This window comes from Ostrea edulis, chromosome 2, assembly GCF_947568905.1.
Source record: "Ostrea edulis chromosome 2, xbOstEdul1.1, whole genome shotgun sequence".
Taxonomy (NCBI): Eukaryota; Metazoa; Mollusca; class Bivalvia; order Ostreida; family Ostreidae; genus Ostrea; species Ostrea edulis.
The window spans coordinates 104,267,946-104,288,219 of NC_079165.1; the positions used below are offsets into that span (position 1 = coordinate 104,267,946).

Consider the following 20,274-nt stretch of genomic DNA (forward strand, 5'->3'; position numbering starts at 1 on the left):
TAATTTGGTGATGATCTCCCGTTCTGGCTGATCAATATTACCGGTACATTCATACCACTTAATGATTTGATTATCCATTGCCAACATTCCAATCTTGCTCTCATTATTGTGTTTTTCTCTGAACTACCACGTGATGATTTTCTGAGATCCAGCAAATTCTTTATGTTGTGATCCCAATTATTACTGATCTCAGCTTTGTGGTAAATCATTCAATTACTTAAGACTTTATATACCACTAACTTTTGGATTTTGCAATCTACTCATCATTTTTCAATGAAAAGTACCAGTATGAAGTATCGAAAAATAAGATTTCATGTTCACAAACAAACTCGTGACGTTCAGTTTTATTGCGATTATAAACAACACTGATGACCCCTTGTCATGGTCTACACAACCTGGTCTACAACATAGATACAGAAAGTCACTCATATATCCAGGGACCGGAACAGGCAGAGTAGTCCATAACCTCCTCAGGTTTAAACCACAGATCTATTTCCCGCTTGGCACTCTCCACAGAATCGCTGCCATGGCATATATTCCTACAATACATAAACACAATAATAGAATCCAAATAAAAGAGCAAATTTAATATCTATTTGGCATATTCTAAACATTTTGATGACATAGTTTTAACTGTGTGATGTCACTGTCTTGCTTGTAAATTTTTCATTATTGGTTTATGTACTTCCGCAGCATTTGTTATGCTGATTAAAGTATATAATTCCATCGTTTTTATCTAAACCTTTAAAATACATAATGTAATAGCTAACTTTTTCTATAAATGACCTTTACAGGAAATATTCATGATTTTAGCATCTTTATAAAATCTATTTTTAAAATAAAATGCCTAGTATTTCAAGACATTATCTCTCATCTGTTTGGGGAAATTGGTTCCTTATTTTTAGTATCTATGTTAATGAACCTTGCAACAACCAATTACTATAGGTTTAATTTATGTAATTTCAGTACCCATGATTAATTCACATAAAGAAAGTCAGTGTTAGCAAGGGAGACTACTTTTACATCCACATTTTTTGGCGGTACACATGTGCATGTGAACAACAATGCTCACCTAGAAAACTTGGCACTGTTTGTGTGTTAATGTATTATATATTATAAACATTGGACCCCATCATCTCTGCAAGCCCTACTGCTTTTAAACATGATATACTGTAAACCAACTACATGTATTACTCGTGTGCGAGAAAATTACGTGAGATTAGTGAGAACCTCATCGTCACGAATATTTCTTATCTCAAACCAGTCTTTGAATGAGACTCGATCGTGAAAATTACTCGCCGCAAATTAGTTTACCACATGTGAATCGCGAAATAAAGTAGGAACAAATAGAAGTTGGTTTACAGTATCTAATATGTGGCTAGCACATGCTGTATACTTTAACATGGTTTGGATAATTCATGTAGTTCAACACCGAGGGTGCAGAGAGTTCCAAGTCTTATGTTATTTATGGACAGGAAATAATAAATCAATGTATATTATCAAGAGCTCTAGTGTTCAAATAAAATGTACATTCTATATCATTTAAAATATTTTTGATCACATTGCATTTCAACACCTTTTGTCTTTAAACCTCAAGTAGCACATGGAATAACATCTCTGGAATTTTCGAAATTGGTTTTATACAAATGACATCAATGTTTCTACATAAGCTAAAATATAATATTTCAATAGATGTTATTGTTGGACATATATTGAATATATACTCTTTTTCATAAACCAAAATAAACACTCTCATGACTGATCATTCTTAACATCCTATTATTGCTATGTAGCTTCATCAAAGACACTGGTTTTTTCTAATCAACTGACCTGCCAACATCAATACAGTAGTCTCCCCTGATGGTTCCTGGGTTGGAATCCAGAGGGTTTGTGGCTCCCAGCATTTTCCTGCCAGTCTTTACCACATCCTTTCCTTCCCAGACCTGGAATTAATTTAAAAAGTTAGTCAACATTTTTTCTTCTTTTATCATTGCTTTATTCTACATAACTAAAACATCCTGTGGGGATCCGGGTTAGAATAGGTCCTCAGTACCCCTTGCTTGTTGTAAAAGGCGACTAAATGGGGGGGTCCTTCGGATGAGATTGCAAAAACCGAGGTCTCGTGTCACAATAAAGATCCCTCCCTGCTCAAAGGCCATAAGCGCTGATCATAGGCCTAAATTTTGCAGCCCTTCACCGGCAGTGAAGTCTCCACACAAGTGAAATATTCTCGAGAGGGATGTTAAACAACATTCAATCAATATAAGCAAATAATAATAAATTTTTATTAATAACAGATACTAAACCATGTCCTCTATCAAAATTAAAAATGCCACCATTTCTTCATATAATATGACTTTTTTTATTTTAAGTAAATTGAACTTGCCATGGCAACAACAGGTCCACTGGCCATGTAGGTGACCAAACCAGCAAAGAATCCTTTGCTTGAAAGATCTGCGTAGTGCTTCTCTAAATGCTGCTTTGAAGCCTGAAATTATTTATAATTTTATGTCGTAAATAAATAATAATAATAATAAAAAAAAACACCCAATAACAATGATAATCAGGCACCCATGTCAATTCGCTTGTTTTTAATCAAGTATATCTATAACATGACTGATAAACTATGCCTGCACATCCCACATACATTAATTCATTAAATGAATAAATGTGTTCAGTGCTCTAAATAATAAAATACAAACATATTCTAACTGAAAACATCATGTTGGCATTAAAATTATTCACCAGACTGTAAATTGTACTATACCGAGTCTTAAAAATAAGGCTTGTGAATAATACGTGCCTTCATCAACGAATTGGCATTGATTAAATAATTTATTCGATACAAATCTGCTTTTAGTTAGTTACCTGCATTTGTTTACAGGCAACGAGTTTATAGCCTCTTTGTTCAAACCTCTTCATGATTTCACCGACGAGTCCTCGTTGGACTCCGTCGGGCTTAACCATAATAAATGAACGTTCGTTGTTGGTAGCCATCTCTGATGAAAAGGAAGAGAAGATAGCAAGCAAGGTCGCGACCATGTGGTTCACTACGTAAAAGGAAGTTGGGAGACACCGGTGTATCACGTGGCCGACTGTCAATGTGGAAAAAATAGTTCGTACTTAAACATATTCGTACACTTTTATTTTCAACAACTTGTACTAGTGCATTGATTAACGACCATCGACTGATATGGGATTCCAAAGGATTATTGATAATGTGGTACGATATGGGAAACGCAGTTTTATTAAAATCACAGTATCTTTTCTAATCTGTACGATAATCTTCACTTTGTCTCATCACAAGTGCTTGAGTCATGAAATATGAATACAGTGTATTATACACATATCTTGTTTAATTACATATACATTATAAGGTTAGATGTGTATTTATATGTTATCACCCAAGCACTTGTGGGTCTCATCACCCTATCCTGATCTGTTTGCACCGTTATCGTTGAAACAGATTTTCTGTTGCGTGTTCACGTTGCACATGAAATGACATGACCGCTTTCACGTAGTGCAAAGCATTTGAAGATCTTTTAGCAAAGTAGAGTAGGGTATATTTGATGATATCCATATTCATTACATTCCTAGTAGATCTAATAATATACGATAAGAGGCCTGGAGTTGTTGTGAAAGTAAAATTCATTGCGATGATAAACTTTTCATATTATATAGGTTGTACAGAGGACAGTTTCCTCTCCACGACTCAGACTGCACGGCGTCATTAGAAGTGTATTATGACGCCATAATACGTAGCTGCAACCATACATTCATGGACGAGGCCACTGGAATTACAGATCCATTAGAAAAGGACACGACCCCGTACTATGCCGCTCGAACTGCACAGAAAAAAGTAAAAATAATGTATAGAAATGTATAGAAAATGACTTTGCCATGATATACTTGAATACTGTAGATTCCTTATTTCACACGAGTGCTTATTATCGCAAAATGACTCATAGACGTCAAATCGCGAGAAAATCAATTCGCGTGTGCTCAGTTGATCAAGTATTTTTGCATGTATTTTAGCAATATAAAAATAAAAGCGAGAAATATTTTTTCGCAAGTGATATTTCTCGCGAAATTACGAGATGATAAACTCCTCGCGTATATTTAGGAATTAACAGTATTATATTGCTACATATCTAGCTGGAGCGGATCCAGGAATTTTGGTTACGGGGGGGGGGGGGGCATACTTTATGAGACAGGGGGCTTGGATTTTACAGGTTTATAGAGTTTGAAATATGTCTCCTATTTAGTCATTTGTACTATTTTCTATCATTTTTTATAAGGTGAAATTAATAAAAATAACGCAAATCTTAAGGGTTTTTGGAAAAAATTAAGTTCTCACAATAAAGTATTTCAAGAAATCAAAAGATTTTGTTATTTATTTCTCTGGGAGTGGAAGAAATTATTGCTCCTTTCATCGTTTAGTACATTTTTCTAAACAAGATACCACGATTTACCTTAAATTTGAAAATTTTAGGGGGGGGGGGGGGGGGCGCCGGCTGCGGCGCCCCCCTTAAATCCGTCACTGTTAAGCACTATCTTTATTACCATTATTATTTTTTGACATTTTTTTTATGCTAGCAATACGCAATTTAGATCATAATGGTAGTTAAGCTGTATACGTAAATCTGGTTACTTTTGCTGTCGATTAATCTTTGGCGGTTTTTTTGCGAGTCGGTTGGATTCGCAAAAATATTTTTCTCAAAACTATGTTTCACACGTTTTTTTAATATGTTTATACATAAATTCGCAAAAATAAGAAACACAAAAATAAATATAGAGGCTTTTTATTCAAATTCGCAAAAATAAATCGACACAAAAATATTCAGATTTACGGTAATGGATAGAGAAGACATTGGTGGGTCGATTCACAAATCCAATGAAACAATATCTACATAAATTTCACGAAAATTTACAAGGGGGTTCGATTATTTAGTACGCTAACTTCACTGAATTTTGATACAAATATGCATATGCATTCAAATTTGTATGAGAGACTCCTCGGAAATATGGGGGCGGGGGGGGGGGATCTAATCTCGGCTTGGATTCGATTCGGCTGGATAATTAGATTGATGCCTTCACCTAATCCCTTCTTTAACGATTTCTTTGATATTCATATTTTAACAGATTCCTATGATATAAAATTCTCACGATTCTGTTGTAGACAGAGAATCAGTCTGATTATAACCAGTCCCCTTCTATTGTCTGACGATAGGAGAAGGGAGGCTGGATTTAATCAGACTGACAAAGAATCTCAATGTTTTTAAAGACCAGAAAAGATACCCCAAATTCCACCACCGTTGTTTGTTACCCCGAGTTCAGCTTTAGGGGGATCTAGAATTGAAATCCGGTGGCATTGCGCAGGGAGACAAATGTCAGAATTTCAGCCAATCCCTTCCTTACAGCAATGAAGCTTTAGTGTCATCTTTGTACAAGACAAAAAAAGGGAGGGAAGAAGACAAAACCAAACCAGTTACAGAGTCGCATGAAAGGCGAAGATAACGAACAGTGATCAATCTCATAACTCCTATAAAGGCGAAGATAACGAACAGTGATCAATCTCATAACTCCTATTTAAAGGCGAAGATAACGAACAGTAATCAATCTCATAACTCCTATAAAGGCGAAGATAACGAACAGTGATCAATCTCATAACGCCTATCAGCAATACAAAATAAAGAGTTGGGCAAACACGGACCCCTGGACACACCAGAAGGTGAGATCATGTGCCTAGGAGGAGTAAGCATCTCCTGTCGACCGGTCACACCCGCCGTGAGCCCTATATCCAGATCAGGTAAACGGAGTTATCCGTAGTTAAAATCAGTGTGCCAAGAACGACCAATCCGTATGAAACAAGTCAGACAGCATTGGACCCAATGATAGGTTGTATTGAGCAAACTAGATCGTTAGAACGACCATAGATCGAATTTGTGAAATGCTGACTTTAAACGAGACTGTTGAAACCCCTGCACCATCAACTTGTTTGTCAGTAGCCTGCCTCGATTTAAAAACCGCCATACGAACAACGCATCTGTACAAGGCTTTTTGGGAGGCTTCGGTCACCAAAGGGGTTGAGGACAAATCTGCCAAAAAATTATATTTCGATCCCTCATAGAGAATGTCTCTGTAATCTTATTTGTGTGCTTCTGAGCCTCTAAAATTAAAAACTCAGTCCAAGTTTAGGGTAAATGGATACCCACATCAAGAGTCCACTCAGAACAAAAATGAATCCTGTTTTCTAATAATAATAATAGCCTTTTTTATCCAGGATAACACAAATTAGCATATAGCTAGTTTCCATCGTGGTCCTGCATTAAAACATATACACAAACATAAAATTATTTATTAGAAGATTTGAATGGAACAAAGTCTGGATTCAGAAAAAAAAAATGGTGATTTCTCAGGTTGCCGAAGGCTTAAACAACGACTTTCTTACGTTTTACTGTGAATTTACAGTAAGTGTGAACGAGTCACCTTCTCAAGTTCATTCGAGGTCTCGGATAGTTGGTTTCAAAACAAATCTGTCAATGTTGACGCATCAAGGAAAGAACAATCACTGCGATTGGACCAATATTTAAAGGGGCGGGAATAAAAATAATTTTAGATAGTCACACGTGTCTTTACACTGGCGTGTTATTACATAATCTTTTAGCACGATGGAAGAGATAGCCTGGTACCCGAGGCCTTCCGATGTAGCCTGGTACCCGAGTTCTTTGAACATCGGAAGGCCTCGGGTACCAGGCTATGGAAGAGACTGCGAAAAGGGAAAACCAATACCAACTAAAACAATGACGTTGATTTTAAAATTACATGCCGAGAGTTTATTTTATGGTAAAATCAGTAAGAAATTAGGCGTCGCAAAGGCCACGTTATGAAATTGTCAATCATGGGAACTCTTGCACCGAAAATGTCGCCAACGAAGTCCACACCGGCAATGCTCACACCGGATGTACTTTTGTTAAACGAGTATGAAATTAAAAAGAAATCAGACAAAATTTATTAAGAAGAAATATTTGTACCCCTGACAATGTACCAAAGGTGTCTTTAATTTGTAGAACTGCGAGAAATTTTAAGGGAAATGACTTTCAAGAAACTGCAAAGAAAATCCAAGAGAAGCATATTTCGTCTGAACACAGGGACTCGTCACGAAATATTTGTCTTTTTAAAATCTGACATCATCTATTCTATATTTACAAATAAATGTAAATATAGAATAGAGAGGGTCAATTCGTGACGAGCCCCTGTGGTCTGAACACGAACGAAGTGTTGAAAATTTCTTTGCTACTGATTTCATTGCAATTTAGGCCGAGTCAGTTATATATATATATATATAGGCTAGAGAGAGAGAGAGAGAGAGAGAGAGAGAGAGAGAGACTCTAAACGCTTTGTTGAAATATTTCGACCGGGTTACCGGTATTCTTCAGTCGTGTTTTCGTGAAGAAGACCGGTAACACGGTCGAAATATTTCAACAAAGTGTTTAGAGTTTTTTCTGTATTTTACTTCCAAAAAAGAGACTTTATATATATATATATATATATATATATATATATATATATATATATTGACGAAGCGAGTGTCGCGTTCGTACAACGGGTAATCGCAATCATGGACATATCATAGGAACTTGAAATTTTATCAATAAAGTTAATAAAATGTACTTGATTGACCATAGCTCAAGGCTTGGTCAATCAAGTACATTTTATTAACTTTATTGATAAAATTTCAAACTCCTATGGACATACAGTTAGGGGTGGACCAGTGATATAGGTTCAAAGGTACGCCAGTATCGCAACATTAACAATCGACCTTTGCTGTGGTTTATTATGACGTTATAGAATGCTAACGAAATGCTGAATTTCTTTAATAATGTGTTACATGTACAGGAGAGGGGTGGTTTGGGGAATTTAGTTTTTGCTAGAATTCACAGAACTTGCCGTTGTTCATTCAATTAACAGTATCTAGCGATGGTTACTTCCGAATTTCTTACGAAAATGTGGGTATATATAACAGTAAACGACATCAAAGCATGCCATGTGTTGAAAATAAATGTTTTCTCGAAGTAGAATATCTATTGATCTTATTACTTAATCTGACAAATTATTTTAGGGGCGAGATCAAATGTTCAATGTTAGAGAAAACTGAGTTCGCATAGTTCTCACCAAGACACCCCCCCCCCCCCCCCCAATACAAAACTAAATATGAAGTATGTTGAAACTAATCGATTAACAAGTAAAACAAATGAAAGTGTACATTGAAACTATTAAACGTTTATTAAAATGTATTATTATGTGGTTTTAAAGTCAGTTGTCTTTTTTTCACACTAACGTGTAATCGATGTCGGATGACAGAAACTTACGAGTTTTTACCCCCTCTTCCCCCTAACTCTTTGAATTTAGAAATTTTTCCGACATGATCTTTTCCAATGCTTTGCAAGATTTCGAAAATATCCTCTGAGAGATTTATTTTAAAATAACGATATGGAAACTGCGAATGTGAAAGAGACAACAAAACAAAAGCATTGTTCTTAAACGGACAAAACCGCCTATAGAAACATGCACTGAAATTTCTGATCACTTAAAACTGACAAGTATCTACAGGAATTTAAGGGAGTAACCTTTCAATTTTTATTGGGATATAGAGGCAACTGCGGATCCTGCCTTTTCCCGCAGCATTTTCGATCCCGTCTTTTTCTTTTCTTTTCAATATTCAGCACTATTTGAATTCTGGGATATTGCTATCCTGCCTTTTCTTTACATATCGGAGCTCGCCTTTTTCACCCTGTATTCCCCCTCCCATACCTATTGATACTGCGATGGATTATAAGTATAACACGGTTATCCCTGTTTAAAAGATAAAATTCATAAGGTATCTGATAAAAGTTATATCTTCTAAAGTTTACGAGATATCTTGTATCTTTTATAAGACATCTTATATTTTTTTCTTTATAAGATATCCCATCACTCTTATACATGCAGATATCTAGTATATATAAGATAAACTTTACAAGACATTTTATTAACGTAATCTAAAATCTCCGTTGTCAAATCAAAACCGATATTGAATCTCACGCTACCCGCTACGTACGGTGCAATTTACAATGAAATCAAATAGTGAAACTTACACTTGTTAGGCACGAGATAATATAATGCCAAATACTTGGGACCGCCTACCTATAATTTAACCGACCTATCAAAAGCGCTCTTTAAAATCACTCGGGGACTTTCCAAATGAACTATCTGAAGCACGTCATGTACTTGCCGATATGTCTCGTTCACACTTACTGTAAATCCACAGTAAAAGGCAGTGATAGGTAGCTTCATGGGTGGGCTTAATCATCCGGCAGACGATCCAGCCAAATCTAAGGCTAACTGAAGATTTTGAAGCATCAAAGGAAGCATTGGATCAAATTGGTAGACCATTGCAGCATTACACCCAAAGAGTTGATATTGTTAAAAAAAAAAAAAAAAAAACTGGGATCAATTCCTTTTGAGTCTGAACTTTTAGCAATGCCCCTGAACCTGTGTTGGTTGTTTGGGGGGGGGGGGATTCATGAAGTAGTAGACAGAAAAGTGTTGGAACAAAAAGGCTTCTTTCCGTAAAGCAGATCAATGTCACGCTTTCAAAAGCCATCAGCAGGCCGTTGCTAAAGACGATCCCAAAGGGAGTCGGGTGATTTTAAGTCAGGAAAACCCTTCATGAACAAGGGAAGGAATCAGTTCACGAACAGCACTGGTTCAGGCTCTGGGTAGAATCAGCAGTTTGGTGACCGCTTTAAAGTCATACTATTCTGTTGATATACGGCCTAGGTAAGCTTCAGTACTAATTTGAAAACATTAAAAATTGAAATTCCCGCCATCTTCTATAGAGGCTGCCATGATGTGGAACTCTTTTGTATTCAAGACACAAATCAATAATTTTGCCGTCACACCGTCTTATCCGGTTTTGATGAGATTCTAAGATCATCAAAGATGTACATGTGGTAGATTTTACGAAAAATAGGTTGGAGTCTTCGAGTCAAACTGTTAATTAAACTAATTAAAAGTTTCAACAGTCTCGATTAAGGTCAGCATTTCGCAAACTCTATGGTCGTTATAACGATCTAGTTTGCCAATACAACTTATCATAGGGTCAAATGCTGTCTGACGTGTTTCATACCGATTGTTAAGCCGTTCTTGGCACACTGATTTTGACTATGGTTAAACTCTTTTACCTGATCAGAATATAGGGCTCACGGCGGGTGTGACCGGGTCGACAGGGGATCTTTACTCCTCCTAGATACCTGATCCCACCTCTGGTGTGTCCAGGGGTCCGTGTTTGCCCAACTATCTATTTTGTATTGCTTATAGGAATTATGAGACTGATCACTGTTCGTTATTTTCACCTTTCACTAATGCGAAGGGGAGATGTGAAAAAAAGTGTTTTCTCTCTCTCGAAATTCCTGACCCAACCAAGTCATCTGAGAAGAAAAGTCTGTCTGGTCTGCGACAGGACAGAACGTCTTCTTTTCTTAATTTCTTGCGAAAGAATGGGCTCAAATCTATTCGATGAAATAAACCGGAACCGACGGTGTGACGTCATAAATTAAACTTCAGTGGCCGATCTCTTAGCGGTGGGTAATTTGAAATACATGTACATGTATATGATATATAAATATTGATTTAATCGTTAAGCAAGGATTTTTGTTGTTAAAGACTGTCATTTACGATAATATGTTTACGGTGTGACCGTTGAGACGAGCTGGTGTAAACAGTGCATTTTGAGGTCATCATTGGCTGCGATTGTTTTTCTTTCAAACCAAGCAATTATCCACAACAAAACGTACGAAGGTATGGAAAAGCTTGTCTGGAATGTAACATCATTTGTGGCACATTCCAAACTATTTATTTGTTTTATCTATGGGGTTGTCAATGAAGTATACCGCAGTGACAGCGACATTTTTCTGGAAGCATTATGGGTAGTCCCCATCATTTTTCAGCTGATGAAGAGCAAATCACGTGACACAGTTGTGGAATCATCGGAGTTTCGCTCGCTATCAGTAAGTAATACTTTATTCGGAAAAGCAACAATGTGGTTAGGGTTGCCTTTCCCTTTAAGTCTCCATTGCAAGCTGTAGACCAGGCCTTTCGAGGATAGGGACTGGAAGGCGGTGGGACTGACACCCCAGGTGGGAGGTTGTTTGACACTATTACGAAGAAATGGCACAGTATTTCAACAGATAGTTGTGTTTTGAAAGTTATTCAAGGGGTTGTGCTTTGAAATTTATTCAAATTCCCCCTACCAACCAGGGTTGAAGTGCACTCCTGTTTCGAAAGATACAAAAGCCAGAGGCGTTCTTTGCCAAGAAATTCAAACCTTGCTAGGCAATAGTTCCTGTTCCCAAAGACGTAAGAGATTTTACAGCACTTTCTTCGCTGTCCCCTGGAAAAAGAAAACCTCTGAAACAAATATGTGGTGTACAAAGACACTGTCTGGATCAAAAGGGCATACAATCATATTCTAATAAGAGATTCACATCAGAAATACCTCCGTTTCGAATTGATGGGGAATTATTTTCAATTTAGGGCTTTTCCTCTTGGCCTTTCATCGAGTATTTTGAAAATTTCTTGTCCCAGTTATAGAACCCTTACATACATGAGGTATTTAGGTAGTATTTTATTTGGACGATGGACTGATAATTCATCATTCTCCAGCAATCCTAATGCAACAAACGCTAACTCGGTGGGGTTAGATTCTATCAATGGAAAAGTCAAGACTGGTTCCAGGTCAGGAATTCACTTTTATGAAGGGGCGATTCAACACAAAGTTGGGCATATTATGCCCATCAGTTCAAAGGGTCATAGGAATTCAGTCTTTAATAGCGTCTTTCTGAACAAGGTATCGGTGAGATCAATACTAGAGATTCTAGGTCATACGGCATCTCTGATAGACTTGGTGCCACTGTGTAGATTTCAGTTCTATCTCCTGAATCAATTGTTGATTGGTTGATTTTACGTCCCGTCGAGAATTTTTCACTCATATTGAGACGCCACGAGCTGTAGGTGAAGTACCTCAAATTTAGACCTACGCTTATATGTAGCGCTCAGAGCCGTAGCAGTGAGGGTTCTTTATCATGCCAACGCCTGCCCAACATGGGACCTCCGTTTTTAAGGTTAAATCCGAAGGAAACGTATTTAGCCAGAGGGGGAATTATGGTGTTCGAAACGGGAGGTTTGTGTCACTACAGATGCCTTTAAAACAGAATTGGGGGCAAATTGGGAGGATCAGATGGTACAGGGTACTTGGAGCCCAGAAGAGATTGATTGATTGTATATTGTTTAACGTCCCTATCGAGAATATTTCACTCATATGGAGACGTCACCATTGCCAGTGAAGGGTTGCAAAATTTAGACCTATGCTTGGTGGGTGCGTATGACCTTTGAGCAGGGAGGGATCTTTATCGTGCCACACCTGCTGTGACATGGGACATCGGTTTTTGCGTTCTCATTCAAAGGACCGCCCCATATAGTCACCTCTTACGACAAGCAAGGGGTACTGAGGACCTTTTCTAACCTGGATCCCCACGGAATGCCCAGAAGAGAAGAAATGGTACATCAATTCATTAGAAATGAAAGTAGAGGTATATGCTTTCTCCAAGTGGGCTTAACACCGGAGCAACAAATCAGTGCTGATTCGTTTAGACAATGTGTCGGTAGTCCAGTACATAAATCGACAGGGAGAACTGTATCCTCTCTCCTATGCCGCCTAGCATCACAGTTATGACAGAGAGCCGAGGAGTATCAAATAGTGTTGCTAGCAGCACATGTAGAAGGTATTCGCAATGTTCTAGCGGATCAGATAGGTCGAGAGGTCAAAACTTGTCGGAAAGAATGGTCTCTAAAGGGGACAGTTGAACAAAAGATCTGGCTAAGGTTCTACAAGCCTCACAGAAATGTGTTTGCGTCAGCTCTGGATCACAAACTTCTGAGTTATTGCTCACGGGTGATATACCTTAAAACGTGGACAACTTGTCGATATCATGAGAAGGGATATTGGGATATGCCTTTCCCCCAATTATTTTGATTCCCATAATTCTAGACTATGTGTCGAAGGTCAATTGCAGGGTACTGCTAATTGCTCCGAGGTACCCACCCGGGTTCTCAGTATGTTACACGTCATGCTGTCAATTATTCAGCCTCATCCGGATCTACTGAAAATAGTAGGGACGGATGTATCACCCAGATCCAGAATTTTTGAAGTTGGCAATTTGGCCAAATTCAGGAGTAAAAGCAGACTGTCAAGAATTTCAGACTCGGCTTATGTTAGTAACCTGTAGGAAAGGTATTCAAAATGTCTACGCTTCTCAATACAAAGCCTTCAGAAGCTGGTGTCTGGAACGGGAAATTGATCCCTTTGAATGAGGCCTTCAATTTTTGAGTCAGGAAAACTGTATAGAACTAAATGTGTCTATCGGTCTATGTTGTCAATGTTTTGACACCAGTAGATGGGAAGAACATAGGGGAACATCTTAGTGTTATAAAACTCTTGCGGGGTGTTTAACTCCAGTCCTTCTAACAAATAACTTGTTCCAGAATGGGTTTAGAACTTGTTCTGAAAGCCTCGAAAAACAGGTCTTTAAACATATGAGAAGGGTTCCACTTAAACTGATCGCATACAAGTTCGTCTTGCTTCTGGCGATTGTCACTGCCAAAAGAGTAAGAAATTTGCAGGATTCAAGAATTACATTTTTTGCCAGGAAAGTTGAGCAAAGCTGGTGATTCATCTCACTTTTTTGGTAGGGAAATCGTCATTTAATCTTTTTCTGACAAATTACTTGACGTCATAAAAGTAATGATGTATTATTTGAGAGCTACCAAAAGTCTAAAATTCTAAATTGTTACTGAGATTCATGGTCAAACCTTACAATCCTGTTTCGCCACAAACTATATCGAAGCTATTAAGATTTGTTATGAGATATCGGACCACTCTAGCAACCCGTCAGTCAGGGCACATTCGGTGAGAACTGTTACTCCAAACTGTGTGGGGTCTCTATAAGGAAGCTTCAAAGGAAACCATCATGGAGGCTGCGGATTGGAGGAATGAATTGTCCTTCATCCGTCACTATTTGCAACGCTTGGACCAATACCAGTCTAGACTTGGAGGAACAGTGCTAGAAGCTGGAGATATCGTGGAGTCAAACATATACTCCTACTAACAGGGACTACTGCTTCTAAGTCTCCATAGGTTATTCAGACGTGAGTATCACATGTGAAGCGAAGTAGGTTTTACGAGCAAACATGTGATACTTTCATACCCTCCCTCCTTCCCCTGTGTTTGTTAGTCTATCCTATTCTTATGCTTATGGTTCAAATTTTGAGAAAAATTTCATGATGATAGGCTCATGCACGGAGGTAGGGGGATCAAGAGTAAGCGGGTTTTTTCTCTGTATTTCAGCTGAGGTACTAGGTAGGGAATATCCATAGGTTATTTAAAGGGAAGTAGCACATGTTTAATGTTTAGTCGTAAAACCTAGATTTACAAGCTAAACCTCTAATCTCACGCACGCATATCGACAACTCCCGACTGCAAAGAAGCGAAAGATGAAGTGCGAGGGTAAAGGAGCGATATTAGTGTCACCCCGCCGCCTTCACACGTTTGCCTCTTCGCTACTGCATTTCGCCCTTGCAATTTGGCATCTTTGTGCATGCGTCATTGGGGTCAAATTTTATTAATTACTGAAATACCTAAACATTAATGAATTAAACGCTACACCGAGTTGATATTACGTAGACACCTTGATGTTGATGATATAAACCATGAATAATGTTAAGCCGAACTTAATGGGTTAATTAAGGGGAGGATGCGTATGGAAGAATTTATTCCAGTTACGTGGGTTTCCTCCGGGTACTCCGGTTTCCTCCCACATAAATGACCCCCTAGCGCAAACATCCGTGCATCAAAGAAGTAAGGCTGCTGTAAAATTTCACACAAATAGATCTGTAAAATTCCATGCAATTCATATAAATAATATATATAGACAAATCCATGATTGACATTTTAAATTACCTTTGTTTTCTAACCCAAAACGAATTTTCGAAGTTAGTACAAAGATATGAATTTAAACTTAATTCAAAGTTCGATCTACGGATTTTTCAGGTTAAGTGCATCGATAATATTCTCATTTGTCCTTTTAAACGTTCAATCAGTCGTGTGACAGATTAGGTAAACTAGGATTGTATTGTTTTATATGATTAAGAAATTTAATCTACTTACACTAATTATGTTTTTGTTAGATGGCTTGCACGAGAATGCGTACGTGTATTCAACACTGACAGAGTCCGTTGTAATCATTATTGAAAGAAATCACCGTTACGTAGACGCTCGATGTAGAGTAAACCTTTTTGAAAGTTGTGTTTTTGAAGATGGCTGGTTTTTGGTTGACAAACAAACGAATAACTGATTTAAACATACGACATATCTATGGAGGACCGGAGCCAGTCGGTAAGCATAAAATGATAAAGGTCACTCGCACTTTTAGTCTAAGGACTAAAGACAAAGAAGAACAAAGAATCGAGGCCCTACAACGGCGAATGAGGAGGAGGTTGTTCGATGCGAATTCTCGAGGAGAATACGTCGTTCCACGAGCCCCTGCTTTTAGGGAGCTTGACCAAGAGGGAGTAGATGAGATCGTTACTAGGCTCAACCATCCCAAAAGCGCACCGCCTCTACGCCGAAGCCAGTCCACAAAGTCGTCAACTGAGGAGAGTGGTGGTGGACAGAAGTCGAAAACTCTTTCAGAACGAGAATTGAGTGACATTTCTATTCGTCTGCACAATCATGAGACTCATATGAGCCGCATAAGAAGCGGAAAAGGAGTGCGATTTCCGTTACCGTGCAGCCAGATCAGTGTGAATAGAGCGAATAGCTCACAACATTGAATGATAATTCATAAACAATATTCTCTTGATAATAGTAAGGTGGTGTTTTAGTTGTGTTCTACAAACAGACAGTACATCAGACATTGTAGTGTTTACAAGGCCTTGCAGCAACCTGAAATCAAGTACTCTGAGCGTTACGAACAACTCTAACAAACAAAAACAAAACAATAGTTTTATGAATATTATTCTTACTTCATGGTGGATAAATAATTTGCTGCCACGAATGTTTACGAATGTATCTTTAACGAGAAAGCTAAACTTTTGTGTATTCATAAATGGGACACGATTCATTTTCATAGACATTTTTTATATCCTCATTCGATTTTTATTAAATTCAGTACATTTTCGTATTTTCTGTGCTTTCTTTGGAGGGGGTGTCTCTATCTATACTGTATGTACGAGAATGGAACCCAGAGCTTTGCATAATCAAGCACGTGATATCCATGTTTCTTAAGATAAATGACACCTTACTTCCAAAATTCACTTCACGTGGGATATTTTGTGTCGTCAGAAACACTCATTCATACTGTTTTAAATGGTTCACAACAGTTAGTATTTTACTATGGACTGAATGTTTAGTTTGTATGTGTATTAATTTTCAAAGTATGAAAACATTGTACAAGAATTACTCCATATGTCCGTTGCTTTGTATCCCCCATAAACAAACTATAGATATTCATGACCACTTTTTAATTTGAATTGGGTTTTTTCCCTTCAGATTTAGGTTTTTGATTTACGTAGAAAGGTCATTTGCGTGTCACAGCTTTCATCAGGAAATAATTTCATTTTCAAAAAAAAAAAGAAGAAGATATGTGAGGGTATGAGCTGCCACGCCTCACGTCGGTTTACTTTATGTTTACGAGAAGAATACCGACGTGAAGCGTTGCAATTCATCCCCTCATGTATTTTCAAAGGTCACGGTCCTCTACTTTGAAGGTTCATTCATTACTCTGACGGCCCACTAGTTCGACGACTCATTAGTCCAAAGGTTCACTAGTCCGAGGGTCCACTAGTTCGGGGGTCCACTAGTCCGATCGTCTACGCGGAACGACATTTTACTAAGGTGTGGGCAGGATTATATCGGCTAAATAGCGCCGAGAACGACTACGTAGATGAAGACACCGCTAACCGACTCGTTACGTAGCCCAAAAATACTGTAGCAATGAGAACCCCTGCAAAGTGTCCTGTCGTCTGCCGTAGCAACGTAAAATAGTTGATAAATGTATATTTTTTGTTTAAGTTTTACATTTTGTGCACTATCCTCATTTCCACTTGCATTTCTTTTCTTTATATTCCGATTACGATAATTACTCTTTAAAAAATCATTTTCCTCTTTATGAAATTTTCAAGTCCTTGGCAACATGCATCTAAGTTCCAAGTTAGTAGAGTGTTTAAAATGGCAGTTTCATAGTAGTAGTGCATGAGTACTTGTAAGCGGGGGAGAGAGTGTTCAGCCCAAAGGACCGATGTTCGACATGGGAGGGGGTGTCCCTTTCGTGTAGTGGGAATCTGGGTCCCAAAGACGTGTGTGTGGGGGGATCCGGAGTATACTTCTCTCAATTATTTCGTAGATTTTAACTGGGTTTTTTTCTAAACCGAAAGCAAGAAGCGCGTGGAGGAGGCTAGGGTATGGGTGAGGGGAGTCCGCCCCTTCTCCCATTTTAAAAGAAATACTTAAAACTTTAATATTGGCCATTGAATTTTGAATGGTATGGGGCTTGGGCTTTTTAAAGGACTATTCCTCGTGACAAGACCTTTCTATCAGAATCAAAATTTTGATCTTGAGCATTTGTACATGTGAATCATCTTATCATAGTAGTCAAAATACTGAGGCCTTTTCTTTTATTTCAAATGATGCCATTCGGGTTAACGGTGAGCGATATAGGCCCATTGCAACTTCTTGTTTTCTGTTAAATTCTAGAATTTGGACAAAAGGACCTTCGTACTAATGAAATCCAGACAAGTGGATCTTCGGATAAGCGGGTGGTTATATTGTATATCAAATTCAGAATATTGGAAATGTAATATCAAACAATGAAATATTAAACATTCAGACAAGCTCAATGTAGAAAGCAAAATGATGTGTTAGGGGCGGCATATCAAAATAAACCTCTTCAGCGAAGTGGACTGACATAGGGTTTACTTCTCTAAAGAGAATAGATAAACCCAAATCCAGCAACAATCAATATCATAATTCAAAGATTTCACAATTTATTTACAATAAAATATATCAATGAAATATATCTTAATTTACAGCAATGATAGTTATTAAAGCAGTGTCCGTTGTTTGTTCACCGCTGAGCTAATTCCACACACAATAAAAAAAAACTGTTTACAATGCTGTCGAAATCGGTCGTTAAGTCCAGTCCTCAGTAATGTAATATCCAAATTCATGTAATTTTGCAAAGTGATTCTTACCACCATTTTTACTGTCTATTTATACTAAAATAAAACTCTAGAAAATTCTTTTCTAGAAAGTATACGGTTCAAGTAAACAGGTTTATTTCGTCACCTTTCTAATGAATTCTCCAAAGCGTCGTTCTTAAATAGAACGCTCCGAAACTTCCAGAGTTTACTTTATAAGGGTTTTCTTGTTTTTGTACAAAATAAATGTTTTTATTAGTCATTAATATATATTCCTTTGCCATTGAGAAATTTTGAAGAAAAAAATGGTTGTCATCACTTTCACAGCTGCTAATGTCCCTTTAAGTACGAATGATCTATCAACCTTTTACTGTACATTTGGTATTGGTGTTCATGACTTTGATCCCAATGAATGGTTATTCCATGACCAATCCATCTTAACTTGTTGACTGTGAAGCAAAAAGAGTTTTAAAAATTGGGATTTTACAATGACACTCAAAAAGCTGTACGGGCGTGTATGCCGTATGAAGTGGATATTGCAGTCCCGAATGAATGTATGTGTGTTTATCAGGATTTATAAGTTATGCAATTTCTAAAATTTAAATCGATCAGATTAAAAAGTCAACATACTAATTTTCCTTCCAGTTGGATAATAAACGCTGCCACGATCATGATCACGTGACACCATTAACTGAACTATAGGTGGCAGGGACAGTTGTTTTGGTTCTGAAACATGTGGGTAGAGGGTATACATCAAAGTCAGATTATGACAGACTGATGAAAAATCATATTTCCCTTTTATGTCAATACTTGTATTTTATATTTGTGTAGTTAATAAATTATGACCCTAAATTACATGTAATCTATACATACTGGTGCACGAAACATGCTCTGAGGAGTTGCCCTTATTTTGCTTTGATTTTCTCTCATTTGGGCTAATCCGTACCACCCCCACACCACCACAGTACCAAACGTGAGAATTTAAACACTGTGCACAATCAAGAACCCTGTCTGGCAGCCCTTCTTAAAAATCTACCTTTTATATGGGGCCCCCCACCTTCCCTCTCAGCTATAGACCTTTTGCTGGATCATGCATGTTTTCACCGGAATTTCTTCAGTAACTGACCGCGTGTCTTAAGTTTTGTATTTGCACCCATCTATATGCTAGGAATCATGGTGACACCTACATGTTGTATATCAACATTTTTATTAAGCACTCAGCTACATTTGACATGTATTCTAAAGTTATTGTATACATTTTTACACATGTAATATCACTTCAATAAGTGCTCTACCAAGCCCCTATCTTTGTTACTCACGAAAATATTAACAGCTGTGAAAGAGAAACTTCAAACTTACTGTGCGACTACATATGCCAGAAGTGGTGTTAATCAAATGTGGATTCTAAAAAATTCTAAATAACTTTTAGTAAACTTGAAATCGCAAAACTTTTCTAAAAACAATAACATCAAAACCTATGAATTTTCAAATCCATACACGACCATTCCTCACGATGAATTAAAGACTAGACTTTTTGACATCATAGACAGTTGCTTCTTCAACAAAAATGGAAAAAGGAAATATTCCTATCTAGTGATCAGTCATTCAAAAACCCACTTTGTTAAACACTACTCTGATTCCACGCACAAGTACTCTGAAGCTGAAATAAAAAATGTGTTAGAGTTCCTCATTGACAATATCTTCGTGGTCTTTGGTGATCATGTCTTCCAACAGTCTGTTGGAATTCCCATGGGCACGAATTGTGTTCCTTTGTTAGCTGACCTGTTTCTATATTCATATGAAACAGAATTTATTCAAAAACTTCTACGCGAGAAGAAAAAATCTCTTGATGTGACCTTCAATTTGACATTTAGATATATCGACGACGTTTTATTTATTAACAATAAAAACTTTCATTCATATGTCGATTCGATATATCCCCGTGAGCTCGAAATAAAAGACACCACAGAGTCGTCCACA

General features: G+C 37.6%; 2 protein-coding genes across 2 annotated transcripts; one reads left to right on the forward strand and one right to left on the reverse strand.

Moving 5' to 3' along the window:
• Positions 1–309: 309 nt before the first annotated feature.
• LOC125681328 (nucleoside diphosphate kinase B-like) lies at positions 310–3,116 on the reverse strand. Its single transcript, XM_048921363.2, has 4 exons — positions 2,869–3,116; positions 2,387–2,488; positions 1,831–1,943; positions 310–539 (listed from the first exon to the last, which is right to left on the reverse strand). Exons 1-4 carry the CDS (start codon positions 3,040–3,042, stop codon positions 422–424), a joined length of 507 nt encoding a protein of 168 aa, XP_048777320.2. The 5' UTR covers positions 3,043–3,116; the 3' UTR covers positions 310–421.
• A 12,049-nt stretch (positions 3,117–15,165) lies between these two features.
• LOC125667279 (uncharacterized) lies at positions 15,166–16,280 on the forward strand. Its single transcript, XM_048900697.2, has one exon. It carries the CDS (start codon positions 15,415–15,417, stop codon positions 15,928–15,930), a length of 516 nt encoding a protein of 171 aa, XP_048756654.1. The 5' UTR covers positions 15,166–15,414; the 3' UTR covers positions 15,931–16,280.
• Positions 16,281–20,274: the final 3,994 nt, after the last annotated feature.